The following is a 16,278-nucleotide window of genomic DNA, read 5'->3' on the forward strand; positions in this document are numbered from 1 at the left end:
AGTGAATGGTGCACATAATGTGTTCACTGAAGCTTTTAGTCTCTGACATGAAGTCTCTTGTAAATTCCAACAATGGTTGCTTTTTGCTGGTTTTGCCTTCAAAATCATTGTGCTTGCAGGTGAACAGCAGTCTTGATTATATTTTTGGTTTACTAGAGATAAATCAAGCTGGTCAATAATAATATATGCTGCTCACACTGCATTTAATCTTTCCGTACTCAGAAGTCCAAGAGCCTGCAGGCTTCATTGGTCTGTTTTCATAATGTCTTTGAAACCAATGGAATTTCATGAATGCAGATTATCTAAAGACATTCAGACATACTAATCATTCATTAATTTGCATAGAATAAAGTAAATTTTAAACCATTAAAGTGAGCACTGTAAGTAACCATTACAGTTAAACCATTGAAGCGAGCACTTGGGTAACACTGGTACTCCTAGGTCCTAGGCTGACTTCCGTCTCCTGCCCAGGGAAGGACAGGGTTGCATCCACAAGCCCAGAGGCATTTGATCTTGCTTCTGCTGGGAGGGGAAGCGGGAGTCTCCTGGGCCTCCACAGAGACCCCAGCAAGGGCAGGGCAGGGCGGGCACCTCCTTTTCCATCATTCTCGAGTGTGTGCCTTTTCCAGCTCAGGAGGGATGTGCAGGATGTCTCTGCTTGGTGGGGCAGCTGCCAGCAGTGCCTGACCTTTGATGCATCCAGGAACAAACCCAGTCATAGCATCACTGATGGGCACTGCCGCTTCTTGACCAGCATGTACATCCCCGCTGGCTTCTGAATGCATGTGGGAAGGCTGCCACAACCACCACTTCCACAGGCTCCTTTCCACTCTGTATGAGCAAATCTACAATGAACGTAGCCCTTTCTTAGCATGAGAAAGGAGAAACGTACCCCTTTCTCGCAGGTCTTCCTCTAAGAAACCTTCCTGGTTCCCCCCCCCCAGGTTTTTGTGCGGGGAAGAGTGGTGTGCAGAACAGTTTTCTGTTGTTCTGCAGGTCTTGTTGCTGTGACCTTTCGTGCAGACAGACCATTACCAAGGCTGATCAAATTCCTATTACCTGGATCTCTTAATCCTTGGATGTTATTCATGGCTACGTTCAAATTTTATCATTATGTCCCTTTTCATCCTTAAAGATTTAATTGAAAGGGTCCTCAGCTAATTTCTGTGTAGTCCTTTTTGAAGCAGGCTTATTACTCTAAGTACTGGCAAGGGAGCTGATTTTTCTTTGGGAAAATCTCATTAAGGCTTCAGCATTCCAGTCTGGAAGATGTTTCCAATGTCAGCCCCTTTGCCCACACTGCACCGATGGGAGCCTGTAGGATCTGAAAGTCAGTTCCTTCCCCTTTGTCACCTGAAACTTACTGTGGGACATGTAGGCATGAGCCACAGCAGAGCTTGCAGAGGAGAAAGTCTCCTGGCGCTGGTTTTGGGGCACAGGTGCCAGCTGCAGGCAGTGACTTTGGCTAGTGAAGCCTCAGCAAACCTTGGCTGAGGGTGGGCAACCGCAGCCTCCAGCTTACCGCGCTTGGGCTGCTCTCGTGACACCTTGCATGATAGTATTTCAGATCTTCAAAAGTTTTGGGGACCTGCTCAAAGTAAACATTGCAATACAAGCTTTTCTTTCTTGAAATAAGCTAACCAATTGTAAATTTTACTTTTTAGTAGAGAAAAAGCAGATCTAGGCAGATGGTTGTCATGAAACATGTTAACTCATACAATTAAACCTTTTAATTGTTTGTGTGTATATATATATATATATAAAACCTGTTTTAAAATTTAAAAGGTTAAACACTGGAAGTATAAGGACACATGGTGCTACAAATCATCCTCAGCCAGAATTCCCAGCAAGCAAACTGTGGTTAGCAGCCATCAGGTCCCTGGTGCTACAGGGACGGTCCCGGAATGGTGTGCTCATCTCTCTGCATGATGCTCCTGAGGGGTTCGCTGAGACAATACCAGCACGTGGTGGCAAAACAGTTGATCTTCTGCTGCTCAGATTCCCTGGGCAGTGTGTGCCCAGGCTGTCTGGCTACTCTGCGCTGTTACCACGCGCTGTTTCCAGAAAGTCAGCTGCAGGGCTTGCGCTGCTCCCAGCAAGCCTCTAATAACATCTCTGCCTTTCAGTTTACTTGCATTGGTTCCTTAGTTTTATTTTCTGTAAGAAAACAAACAAAAATTCTTGTAGCCCTTGTCTGTCAAAAATAATCCTTCTGACTGAAATTATTCTTACAAATCCCTGTATCGCTCAAATTATTATTTGCCTGGCATTCAAATGTAAGCAGATAAAAGCTTGTGTTACGCTGCTTCTCATTTCCTCAGGTTGTGAAATAACCTGGCATCACCTACTGCATCGATCGTTATATCATTTAAGAAAATAACTGTAATATGCACAAATGCTACTTTCATCACAGTAGGTGGAATTCAGTGCCTGTGGCTATAGGCTGCCCCATTTTTTTACCTATGAAGAAAGAAGGTTTTTAAGACTCCATTGTAGATCACTGATGTATCGTGTCTTCTTACACAAAGAAGCAAGAGTCTTAAATGTGAAGAACATCTGCTCCTGCTTATAGGTTTTGCAGGCAGTATCTCTAAAATCTCATTTGTTTCTATTTCTTTAACCAACCAAACATGTTTCTTTTTATAGAAACTTCAAGGTTACAAAGTTAAACACTAGACTGAGAAACAACAGAATTTAAACAGTTTATAGCACCTTGTTTTAATCAACTAATATCAGGAACTTAATTTCCTCCCCCTGCTTCTTTCTCTATGTCTCAGCCTCCCCACTCTCACTCCATCCCGGTGTAGATTTGCAGCTTTCAGCTTTGATTTCCCCAGCTTTCAGCATCTTTGCCCAGTTACTCCCAAACTCCAGCCACTTCTCCTGGATGCTCTCAGCTCTCTCTCGGCTTCATATCCCATCTATATATCCCCCATGGCAGCCGCCTCCCTCTGCTCTTTTCTCCCTAATGGATGTGGATTTTTGCTCTTAGAATTCAAATCAGGCTGTTTCGTTATTATTACTATTACACTCTTATTTTACTGTTATTACTATATTGTTATTTACTATTGTTATTTTATCATTACAGCTGCCTTGAACTGTTAAGCCTCTACTCGTGCTTGGACAGAGAATAGTGCTGCTCTGTTGTGGTTTTGACTATGAGTCATGATGTATAAACCAATGCATTGAAGGTCATCATCCAGAAAGATTGTTATCCACATTAACAGGGTTAGTATTAACAAGGTTGGAAATATTTTTCCAAATTTGAGCTTTTTTTCTGTATTTCTGTGCTATAACTTAAATAGATCTTTGAAACAAGGATTTACTTCAAACTAGAAATGTAACAAGTCAAAAACAAATCCCAGTGAGGTTTTTTTAACTGAGAAATAAATGTGATCTGTTCAGGATAGAGTTTTATTAAGCAAGTCAGAGTTTTCCAGCGAAACACTTTTTCATTAGATTTTACATTCTTCTGTAAATTTACATGTTATTGTTAAATTTCTGATCCATTCTGCTGTTTGCTCCGAAACAACATAACTATGTCATCCCCATCCTTGGGTCGGAAGTTGGCCCAAGTCTTGCCTGAGAACTTTGTTGAAAGACAGAGCCTTTATACCACTGGGTCTCATACCTCCTCTGTTACTGCAATTTTTAGGATCATCCAGTTCTCTGAATACTATTTTGAACCCTTCTCCTCACGGATGGTGTTTCCCCATTTTGTGTTACTATGAGCATGCATTTTGTGTGTGAGCTTGTTAGCTGGTACTCTAGGCATTTCATTCATGATTTCACTCCCATTAATTTTTTCATAGACTATTTTAAAATAAACCTTGATAGTGAGTCAGCTTTATCTACAGAAGCAGAGGCCACTGTTTCTTTACATGTGTTGCTGTTTATCATTTAAATAGGAATGAACTGGGTTTTCACAGCCATAGTCGATGTCCACAGATCAAAAAATTGTACAGGATAATTATCAAGGAGCTTCTGCAGCAGCATAGGGATTCTTCTTCCCTATTGCTCTGACAAAGCAATGTTTTACGAGAAGATCCTTCAGAAAGTGTGGAAAGTGTGAAAGAAAAAGAAACCTTGTGGGAGCATCCATATTTTGGGAATAGTGCAGACAGTAACTATGTTCCAGTGCTGCAGAGCTGAACAAAGCCTCCGCAACACAGCATTTTGCCCAGAATTTCTTGCAATCTTCAGGTTTCTATTAAATTAAACCTGTTCATGCTATTGATGAGCACTGAGTTAAATACTGATCAGAGGAAGAATTGACAGTAACCTGAACGCTCGCCTGCTGACTTGTTCAGCACAGAGTGATCAAGTGCATAACATTAATGGACTGTCTGTCTGCCTCAACAGCTCTAATAAATGAATCAAATGAAGGATAAACTGTGATGCTGTCCGTCAATCCACTTCTGTGCAGGGAGCTCACATATCACAGGGATTTAACTTGATTTGATGAACAGGTTAATTATTTATTTTTACTTAGAATTCTGATACAGTTTTCTGAACCATGGGATGGATGCAGCATAAAAATGGCATTAACAGACAAAAAATACCGTCTTTCGCCCTATGTTTATTTGTCTTTGTCTCAGACTGCAAATTCTTTGGAGTGAGTTTGCATCTTGCTCTTAGACTTCCTATGCCCAGCAGTTATACTAAGCTAGAATATGTTTTTTACAAGGATATGAATTTTCAATAACTATTTCCTTAATAGTATTGATTATAAAGGACCTTTGAGTTTCATTGACAATATGATTTTCTAAATTTGGCACACTCTCTGCAGACTGTAATGCTTACCCATTCCAGAATGCTGCTGTTTATTCTGGGGCAAAGTCTCTGTTGGAGAATTTTGAAGTAAAAATCAAAAATGCATATAGCTTTTATCACTGTACTTAATATTGTATGTTTTGTTGACAAATCTGAAGTTATCACTATAAATTGTGTATGTTGTATAATTTATGAATATGTTGGGATTAATGGGTAGGCATAGGGTGCAAACTATATCAATATGTGAATTCTGTGAAGCTGGGTCCACATTTGCCCAGTTCTCCACTGTTTAATAGAATGAACTTGCCTGTCTCGGTTTCATTTGCTTAGATTTGACGCAAAACCTCTTAGTGCGAATAAAACTCCTACATTGTTAGCAGACTTATATAAACCTATATAGAGCTGAATTGCTGTTTAGATGATATACTGCACACTCCTGTATAGAAAACTTATGTTGTCTTTGGGTAATCTCTGCTTGCTTCTGTAGCTTCTTATTTTTTTTTTTTAAAAAAAGACAACTTTCATTATTTGCATCATGAATATCTGAAAAGTTTTTGTAGGAAACCAAGCATTGTTTTTCTTAAGACTTTGCTTTTTAAAGAATGTTAAGGTATCCTATACTGAAAATACAGCCATTGCTGTCTCCAAATCAGGATGGTTCCAGGGGCTGGTGCTTGGACATCCCTCCTGAACATCTGCATCCTTCTGCACTGTGTGAACTCCAGTGCAAATGAAGTGACAGAAAACATTTATAGTTTGTGATCTAAACGTTTTGATCTATACAGGTATAATACAAAATATTATTACACCTGAATGTATCTAGCTCCAACTTGATCCAGGGAAGAGCCACTTTGGCTGGTTGACATGTACCTCGTGCCTTCTAGGAATGTCTTGTATCTCACGGTGTGTTTGGTGGGTATTGCATTGCCTCTGACAGTGTTTATCTGATTTCCCTCCTTCCAGGCAAGTAAGAAAATGTAGTGGGACGGAGGCAAGGACAAGAAGCCCCAAGCAAGTGCTGGGACAAGGGCCTCCAGGCAGGACTCCCCTCCCTGTCACGCGGCTTCACCATGTCCAAGAAGGGCACCAGCAGCCGAGGTAGGGGGGAAAAGCCGGACGCCTTGGCCGCCTTGCAGGCTGCCAATGAAGAGCTCAGGGCCAAGCTCACCGACATCCAGATAGAGCTCCAGCAAGAAAAGAGTAAGGTGTGCATCTTTTCCTTTCCTTCCCCCGTTAATTAAAGTAAAGATAGTCTGTTTCTGACCACTAACCACTTTTTGCCCCACTCAAGCTGACTTGCACACAACTTTGACAATAAATCAGAGTGCATGACCCTGGAGCTAGCCTTCTGTGGGAAGCGAGAGGCCAACCCCTTTATTGCAGATTTAAAGACTGTTCTCCTTGTATCTATAACCTGCGTACAGTACAAAAGAACTCTGAAAGCCTGGGTGCTTTGGTGGTATGGCTCTCGGTGGGAAAGCCAAGCAGTGAGGACTGGACAGCCCCTGGGCAGGCAGGACTCGGCTGCAGGCAGCATGTTTGCTCCCACCATCCAGGAAGAAGTTGGAAAACTGCATAGCTAAATGCCAGCAAAAGATCTGGAAAAACAAACACCCGTTCAAAACAGATGGCATAATCGTAGCGGCAGGCCGAAAGCTGTCCACATCCTTTGTTTCTCTCGCTACAACCCTTTCCAGTAAATATTTACCTATTTGTGAGGGTGGCTATGTTGAGGGTTTTGAATACAATTTTATGTTATTCAGAAATTCTCTTGGCTTGTTCTTCTGTTTCACATTTACACTAATTTCATTTGGGTTTTATGCTCAAAATCCTTCAAACTGGCTTACAATTACCAGATGTATGGTAATAGGCCTCAGCTCCCCCTCCCACTCTGAATGCCAAAGTTTAAGGACCACAGTTTCACCCTGAGCCTTTGGGAGAGCAGCGGCTGCTGCAGCCTGAGCCTTGGCTTTCAGAGCTTTCAGCCATACCCTTCAGACTGCTTCTCAGTGAGGGCATGAAAAATTTATTTGCTTTTGCCTAGTCCTGCAAATTAATTTCTACTGATAAACTTTTTTTTTTTTTTTTTTCAGTTCCAGAATGTTTATAGAGACATGGATTGCCATGCAGGGACAGAATGACATTGTGCATTTTTTCCATTGATTTGCATCTTTATTAGACATTGTAGGCTATGAATCTGATTTTTGAAGAAGCTTCTAAGGGTGGGTGGGTGCTTATATATATATATATATAAGCAGGACACCTATTAATCTTTCTGTTGTGAAGCAGCATTTGCAGTTTTAAGACCAAGGACCCTGTTTTCCTTTTCCCTGTTCTCCCCAGCCAGTTCTCATCATGGCTTCTTTTGAGTGCATGGTATGGTTTTAAATTGAAATGTCATTTGACTCTTCTGTGGTCAGATATAGTTAGTTGTTTGTACTGAATAATTAATTCCTTAAAAAGCATCTGATAAAATGCAATTGTTTGGGCCTTCACGGTAGCTTGCACAGAGCTTTTTGTGTCTTGCATATGCATCTGCACATAGTGCGGTTTGGATTTGTGTGCCTGAGTGTGCCAAAATAACGGCTCGGTGTCTGATCTCTCATGTATTCTCCTGGGAATGTGATGAGAGAGCTTCTGCAGCTATCCAGCCAAAAAATAAAGGAATGACTCAGACTTACTCTGCAAGACACTGGCTAATTCCTAAATGTGTGTTACCTTAAACATTAGTCTTTCTAGCACGTATTGCACACACTTTAGCCATTTCTGAGCATACATTTGCTGTAGTGTTCGGCTATGGATGGTTAGTTCACCTGGGTTTTGTGCTTCTTGCGTAACTTTATGATACTTATTTCTATTGTGTTAACTCATGCTTTTTAGGGCACGGAACTGGGCAAATTAAAAAGTCCATAAGATTGCAAGGAATTATTACTTAATTATGAAAAGAGAATAGGATGCTAAAATCAGTATTGGTGCCTAGACTTTCACCCTCAATATCCATAATTTTCAAAATTATGATACATTTTTGTTTCTCTTTTTCTAAATGTGCAGATATTTCTGCTTATGCTGGTTTCTAGTGAAAGAAAGGTCTTTTCTATGAATTTGTCAGGGTTCTTTTTCTATATTCGCAAGTTACTGTTTTCCTTCGAAGAATTCTCAAAGTTCTCTGTAATGTCACTTTTTTTTCTTTACACCCTCACAGTTTGGTTCTGCAGTGTTCTCATTTGTGAGGCGGGCTTAGGCATATTCTCAGCAAGGAAACCTGATGGTGTCTGCTGAGGAAGAAAAATGGATCTTTACTGAACAGAATTGGCTGGAACATTTTTCCCAATAAACACTTCAGTAATTAAACACAACATAGTGAATATCCACTTCTTAATTTTAGCATTTAAATGTGTGCACAGGCTGTTCTGTTAAACATTATAGTGCAGAAAAGACAGAGCAAACAGACATGAACTCGCTGCCTCTGAATAAATCTGCCCAAAGGAGAGGGTCAGCTATGCAAACACTGCAAAAGCCACTGCAAATACATGCTGGGAATAGCTTCTAGTGTGATGCCTGCCCTTATGCACCAACCACTTCAATAAAAAGCTGAGGTGCATCCTTTTTTCCCCTAAGACACGTGATTCTCATTTGTAGCCCAGAAAATCACTCATGACTGCCTGACAGCTCTGTCTGCTCTTCTGTGGTGTGTATACGCACACATAACTCCTGAGCCAGGATGCACAGTACCAGTGCAATGGATGGAATTACAGACGGTGAGCTTTACGCTGGTGCCTAGCTAAGCGTGGTGGTTCATAGCAATCACAACCCAGAGGGTAGGTTGTACCTTAAGGCTCTTAGTCATTGCTGCTGTTGATCTTGATTATGTGGAGCTGCAGTGGCTGTATCAGTGACAAGGTGAACACTCGCTGGTACTTCTGGAGTATTTGTGGTAGGTTTAGAATCACTTCTACAGCCCCGAGTCCTCCTGACTGCGTTGCTGACTGCGTTACTGGAGATCCACACAGGCACCTGCTGGACCTCAAGTCCAGTCACTCCGTGACAGTGTGTTGAAGGTATTTGCCATAAATTATAGAAAAACTTTTCCCTGTGTAAATGTTTTACAGAGATTTGTAATGCCTGTAAAATTTGTATTTTCTTCACATAAAAAGTGTCAAGAGAGGAATTGCTCTTTCGTAAGTCTACAGCATGAAGGCCATGTGGCAGAGCTCAGTGACCCTGGGTTTACCTGGATCCTCCTTTAAAAAGCGATGTTTAATATGCAATAAGGTATTAGGTTGTAAAGAATGAACAAAATGCCAAATGTGTAGGTCTGTGTGTGGTGATAGTAACTCAAGAGGTTCGGCTTTCATTCTAAGGCACAGACACAAAAGATTAAAGTTAATACTGTAAAGTGATCCATCCCACTTTTAAATAATATTATGATTTTTATTGATAATTTTGTTGATCGAAAATACTGTACTTTTTTATTATTATTTTCTTTGTAGGTCAGCAAGTTGGAAAGGGAGAAAAATCAGGAAGTTAAGCAGATCAAGGAGCACGAACAGCATAAAAGTACAGTAGTGGTAACAGAGCTCAAAGTCAAACTTCATGAAGAGAAAATGAAGGAGCTCCAAGCTGTTCGAGAAGCACTTTTGAGACAACATGAAGCTGAACTACTTAGAGTAATAAAAATTAAAGATAATGAAATCCAGAGACTACAGACCCTTCTCAATGCTGTACGTGATGGGGCTCCTGACAAGGTGAAAACAGTGCTGCTTACGGAGGCAAAGGAGGAGGCCAAGAAGGGGTTTGAAGTCGAGAAAATCAAAATGCAGCAAGAAATTTCAGAGCTGAAGGGTGCTAAGAAACAGGTGGAAGAGGCTTTAACTATGGTCATCCAAGCTGACAAAATTAAAGCAGCGGAGATAAGGAGTGTATATCACCTGCATCAAGAGGAAATCAGCAGAATTAAGAGGGAGTGTGAGAGAGAAATTCGTAGACTGGTACGTGTTGCTATTTGATTCTATGTTTTTCCTAACACTTACGTTATTGATAGTAAGTAAATGAAAGTTCAGTGCTGGACCCAAAGGAGTGGGTAACGACAGACATTCAAACTTCCAAAGCTTGCTTCAAATCTGTTTTACATGTACTAGTAGAGATGTCAAAATGTTTTTTAATAACTATTAGGATGTTTTGTAAGGAACTTCTTTTATCCATGTCAGTGCCTATTAATATTGTTCACATTTCAGATATCAAGAACCTCTTGGGTTACTAACTGGTTTGGGCAATTCTACAAAACCGTTATGTTTCTTGGCCCATGCCTCTATTACCCCACCACTTCTTCCTTGCTGATCCACCTTGGTCCCTCCCTTTCCTTTGCTAGTTCCCATAAAAATCCCATAATGAGCTTTACGCAATCCCAAAATGCTCGCTCTTCTGCATCCCATAGTGAGTCCTATACCCTGTAGGCAATGACCCCCTTGGCTCTGCAGGGCGGTGGGGAAGGTGTTCCTCTCTGTGACCCCAGGACAGGCGCTGGTGCTCCTCCTTTGGTAGCTCTACAAGCAGCAACCTGGCAGGCTCCCACCTTCAAGAGGCCACTGGGGTTCCTCACCTGTCATTGCTCATCTGATCCTCACCAGATCTTCACGTGTGCTGATCAGCCTCCCGTCACCAAACTGAACCACCTGGGTCTCAGTTGCAACAGTGTGAGTCTTGAAGGTGCTAGCTACATACTTATGGCTTACGAGTACTCCTCCAGTGTGTTTGGAAACTTGTTGGAGAAGTTAAAATGGATCATGTTGTTGGTAAAACAGGAGAACTCCCTGCAGGAGGGAGCTCCCTCCAAATGGGAAGTCTTTGCATGAGAGGCCGGCAGGTCACCAACACTTTCTGGGTTTTAGGATGTTTTGTTCTCCACTGCCATCTCAGATGCTTGCCTTAACAGTTCCTGGAGTCCTGGGAGCACGCAGCTGATTTGCAGGACTGTATCCCTTAACTGTTGCTGCCTTTCCCAAGGACATGGGAACAAATGTAACACCCCTACCTTCATGATGCATATTTTGGGTCTTATTCTCAGTATTTATTTGATGTCACTATCTTTTTGTGTTTGCCATGCTTTCTTATAGCATTCAGTGTCTCAGTATAAACTCATTCATGCCTCTTCTAAGTCACTATCCCTTGACTATTACCTAAATCCTAAAAAAAAATTTTAAATGCACAATCAGCTTGCAGACTGGCCCACTCAGAGTATGGCAGCGCAGCCATGCTTCAGCGAACACCGGGCAGAACCTCCCTACCTCAGGGCTAGTACAGCATCTCCTGTGTCCTCACAACCCAGTGACTGACCCTCCCTGCGCTGCTCCAGCACACAGCAGTGTTACGTACCCTTTATTTAGCCACCCGTTCTCTCAGACTTTAGGATGTTAAGTCCCCGTCCCCCCCAGATTATTTTTATGAAGAGGATATTAAAATAATTTATAACAAACTGATCTATTGATACTGTTCAAATATCCTGCAGTGTAAGTCTTTCCAAAATGTACATTACTAGATGCATTGATTTAATACATCAGAATGAAAGGATGGCTAATGTCTATCCTAAATAAACCTGCTGCATTACATGAAAAGTCCACGCTAATAGCCTCTAATGTAGAAGCTATAAAATAAATATGTTCTTAGTTATAAGGAATAGAATGATTTGATGTTATGTTTTCTAAATTGCCTTTGAAAATCAAACATTTTTTTAATTCCTGCTTGAAAGAATCAGATTATCTAACTGTACTAATTAAATTACATGATGCCATCATTTTACCAAGCCCTGAGTACTTCCTGAGTGGCTTTAAGTACTTTCAGCTCCATTGACTCAACCATAATTGATTTCAATGGGAGCTGTTGGCTCCTGGCACCTTGCAGGGGAGGGCCCAGATGGTTCGGGGGAAGGGCTTGTGCCACATCACATGATAAAAGCTCTCCTCTCTGTGAAAATGAGGCAATTCTCAAAACACTTAAACAATTACTGAAAACCAGTGCTTTTTGCCCCTTTTAAGATAGGGTCCATCAATAAAGTACAGTCATTGAGCCTCACTGGGTTTGCAGTGAGATGGAGAGGAACATGGGACAGCCCACTGGGAGCGGGTCAGTCTGCCCGCCCAGCGCAGTGATGGCATGGCACCTTCGGGGACCGCTGTGGCAGCCATCCCCCATGGCACCTTTAGGGACCCGCTGTGGCAGATATCGCACACAGAATTGTTAAAAGACTCACATCAGGATTTGAAAAGCTCTGTGATTCACGTACGATGCATTATTTAGTCATTTTAATCAAAGGGGGAAGTAACCTTGGAGTAAATTGTAATTTCATCCCTAGAAAAATACTGCTTTTTTTGTTCAGTCAGAATAAAGACAAGTTGTACTCATTCATGTTTAGCTTTGCAATGATGTGAAGCCCTTTAAGTGAAGTAATTTTTTAAAGGTATTTATCTCCGATAGGTATCGTTTTGCATTTCCAAGTCAAGTATATCTATGGAGACTTATCTTAGGGAAAATACTTCAATACATAGTCAGAGGGAGATTGTTTTAAAAAGCTGAGCCAGCACTAACCCATTATTCTCCTTTCAAATTAAAAGTAGTTTGGGTTGGGGTTTTTTTTGGTTGTTTTTTTTTTTTTTTTGTAGGACAGACAAGAATACATTTGTTGTTGTCTCACTTTAGACTTTTGGAAAAATTTTGTCTGTCCTTTAAAGTAACAGATCATGGAATCATGGAATGGTTTGGGTTGGAAGAGACCTCAAAGATCACCCAGTTCCAACCCCTTGCCACGGACAGGGACCCCTCCCACCAGCCCAGGCTGGTGTGGTATGAAGATGCAGCATTATGCAAAAAGAAATTGTACAGCCATCAAGTTTACTTTGTGCAAATTGGAGTTTATTTTGGTCTTCAGCATCATCCTCTCTTGTCAGATTTTGCCAAGGGAGATGCATGAAATATATATATGTGTGTGTGTGTGTGTATATATATATATATGTGCTCAGGTTTTCAAAATAACCAGCTCTACTATGAACCTTTTCAGTTTGTTGACTTACTACAACTTTGAATGAAGTTAAATTGTTGCATCAAGCCAAACCCAGTGCCAGTGCATGAACTTTGTCCTGGCCGAGTTCCTGAGGGGAATTCCTGCCTTTCTACCCTCCTCCAGAAAAGACCTTGGTGAGGGAATAGCTGACTGCAGCCTACCACACCAGATGCGCCTGCCTGTGTGTTATACTCATCTCCAGCAGTAAAAGTAAATCCAAAATATAACTGTGGTCAACAGAAGACTTCCAAATGCAACTGCAAGCTGGGTCCCCCCCAGCTTGCGCTGCTGTGCCAGGAAATGTTTTCAGCGGACCCTACATACACAGGAAGCAGGGGTAATATTTGCAAATGGTAATTTTGGTAGTTTTGCACTACAGGCCCGCAGAGGCTTGCAGATTGTAACAGCTAACAAGGTGTAATCTCTCTTTAGAAACAGTTGCCACTTCATATTTACCAAATAAAAATTCTAGCTATTTATTCTAGTTATTTTTCAGGTGCCAGGGTAACTACTCATGGATAAAGGGTAATTACTCATTGGTACTGATGGTTTTGGACTAATCCCATACAGCAGGGATTTACAGGCACTTCCTTGAGATTTCTCTGTTGGGCAGTGGTAAATTAGTGAAGATGTCTGATTTAAAGGACAGTATCAGATGAAAAGTGTAGGAAGCTGAATTTTTAAATATTCATTTTATTAGTGACTGATTCAGTTTTTATCTTCTCCTTTTTATTCCCTTATGTGGTGAAAAATTACCATATTTGGTATTATATGGGTATCTCAGTAGTCCCCCTATACTGAAAGGTAGACAAATTATTCAAAGTGAATAATTCCTTCTTGCAAATGTGGATTTTTATTTTTTTTCATCATTTGTGGTTTGAACCTCGTTTACAACAATATTTATTCCAACTAAACCTGGACTACTGAAGAGTTTTGTTGTACATGAAAAGCTATGCAAGGTTACTTCTGCATTTTGGAGGGTCCTAACCAAGAAGTCTACTCTCTTCTGTGCTGTAACTGCGTAGCTGTTGTGCTACAACACACCTGACACGGGGCTTGGGGCTCCTGTACGTCTGGAAGCACTTTGAAGCTGTTGGGACTGGTTGTGAGGTTTCTGCTTCCAGCAGTGCAGGTCTGAGACACCGCACACTCCATTTTATGGCATTTACCAGTGGCACTGAATAATTCTGCTGTGCTGAGCATGTCCTGAGCGTGAGGAAAGTATGTGTATTTGAAGGCAGAGCAAAAGAGGAGAATGCAAAATAGGTCATGTGGGAAAAATCTTTGAATCTTTCTTTATGCACAGTTATTTCTCCCATCCAATGTACTTTACTCAAGTATAATATTGCATTCAATTCTGTTAGAATTTTTGTTACAAACTGTGCAAGTTATTATTCATTGAAAAATCTACTCTGATTAGTCTTTTTTTCAATATATCTTAATATAAGTCCACAAGTATCTAGCAATTTGATATGAGTAGCTTTCCATAGAACACTACCAATACTGTGTACTTCAACTCACACCTCAAACTCCAAAAGGAACCAGTTTTCAGAAACGAAAGGCTTTAGTTACCTAGCAAAGGACATTTTTTCATTATTTATAGCCTGAATGGGCAGCAAATTACAATTCCACTTGCACCACTTAACCTTCCTGTGCTTAACAGCTTACCACATCTCCCTCTGCATCATTCCAGTGATTCCAGTGGCATTCTGGTGCTTTGCAGGTTGGTAGTAAGGGTCCAAACGCTGCCTGTCTGTGTCAGTCGTTTCAGCTGGTGACATTGCCAGCAAGGCAGCGGCAGTGCTCGTGTCCGGGTGCCTGTTCCCAGGTAAGCACTGGGAGCTGGTGTGATCCCGGGGGAGCCATGTCGTCAGCACCGCCCCCGCCCCCCATGGGCCGCTCTGCTGGAGGACCAGTTTGCCATGTCACCAGCTCCCAGGTAGTACCTGACTGTGTGTAACAGTTGCCATAGCATGCTGTTTGGAAATGAGCATATTACATTTACTGGGTGGGCCATAAATACTTTCTGTCTGGTTAAGTATAACTGGGATTTAATCCATCTGAAATAGAATCATTCTTTGGCCAAAGTTGGAGCAGAACCACACTGCAGAATGAAGATTTTGGTAATAAATATTGCATGTGTCCTTGTTTAACTGAGAACAGATGATGTATCGTCTCCTCTCATGTCTGACGATTTGGCAAGGTTATTGGAACAATGGTCATGCAATGCAGACAGCGATCACCTTTTGATGAGGATTAATTCTGGAAGAAGATGGGAGAGGAGAAGTTTCCTGGGAGGTACCTTTGCACAGCCCATGAACCACAGCTACTGCTGTCCCGTGGGACAGCAGTGCTAGGCTCTGCCCAACAGCTTCCAGGCACAGGTGATGGCTGGAAACCAGTTTCTTAAGGTTTTCTCAAGGATTTCTTAATGTCTTGATTGTTTCTTAAGGGTTTCTTAGTTGCTTCAGAAGAAGCAATGGGATAGCCACCACTTTTTTTCTAATGTCAACAAATGATGATTCTTAAAACCCATGCAACCTGTGAGATTCAGGAAATTCAGAGACTAGAGTGGGTATTTTCACCTCACAGCTGAGTCAAGCTGAGCACATGAGGCTACCAGAGCCCCCAGTGTGCCCACCCCTCCTCTCCTGCACCGGGCCACAGACGCAGAGTGAGCCAGTCCAGTAAGCTGCCTTGGCAGAAAATCAGCCATGGATGTGAAATAGGACAGTTTTCCCGTGGATCAATGTGATGAGCCAAGTTCTTCTATGGTATGACCTAGCAATGGCATAGGATTTGGGAAGGAGAGGCAGGCTGTGGGATCGGCTCTTCTGATGGGGGGTTACTCTTGCCTCATGGCTATAATGCAATGAGAAATTATCTTCAGGAGGAGCTCATTGCAATGCCTCTAGCAGCAAAGTCAGCATGAAACGTTCTCAGCTTTCATTTCCTCCCTCAACAATGAAAGAGATGCATCAGTTTGCAGCCCCGTGCTGCCAAGAGGCTCAGTAAAATGGGCTGGGGTGTTCCTGGGAGCCGCAGTGTGGATGTGGGATGTGAGAATGGCAGAGATGCCTGTAAGGAGCATTTTGCTCTTCTAAAAATAACATCATGTACTTTGCAATGTGCAGCTTATTATTGCAATATACATAGTAATGTATATTACAATGTTACAGTAGTGTGAGAGGTGATGACACTGCATTTGTTTCTCATCTGTACTGAAATATGGAGAATTTTCCTTGGTAAAAAAAAGAAAAAAAAAAGAAAAAAAAAAGACATTTCAGCTTGCTCCTGTATTGTATTGGTTGTGTTGCCATTGTTTGCAGTGGTGGGAATCACACAACTGTGTTGTGTGACAGCCTGACTTAAAGGTGCAGTAGGAATATTAGCAGGCTTACAATGCCTCAAATTAGGTACGTTAACTAGTCAGCAGTATCACACTGCAGGTA

The 16,278-nt window shown here is 41.7% G+C and overlaps 1 protein-coding gene across 19 annotated transcripts in view; it reads left to right on the forward strand.

The window, feature by feature from the left end:
- The window catches only part of JAKMIP3 (Janus kinase and microtubule interacting protein 3), an 89,616-nt gene that overhangs the window by 29,577 nt on the left and 43,761 nt on the right, over positions 1-16,278 (forward strand). For 18 of the 19 annotated variants that reach the window (XM_056352629.1, XM_056352615.1, XM_056352621.1 and 15 more), the window contains exons 3-5: positions 3,089-3,228; positions 5,737-5,978; positions 9,264-9,761. In XM_056352629.1, the coding sequence (XP_056208604.1) occupies positions 5,844-5,978; positions 9,264-9,761 (633 nt within the window). In that variant the 5' untranslated portion in view covers positions 3,089-3,228; positions 5,737-5,843. The remainder of the gene's footprint in view (positions 1-3,088; positions 3,229-5,736; positions 5,979-9,263; positions 9,762-16,278) is intronic. The other variant, XM_056352610.1, reaches the window with a different exon arrangement.

This window comes from Falco biarmicus, chromosome 9 (assembly GCF_023638135.1).
Source record: "Falco biarmicus isolate bFalBia1 chromosome 9, bFalBia1.pri, whole genome shotgun sequence".
NCBI lineage: Eukaryota > Metazoa > Chordata > Aves > Falconiformes > Falconidae > Falco > Falco biarmicus.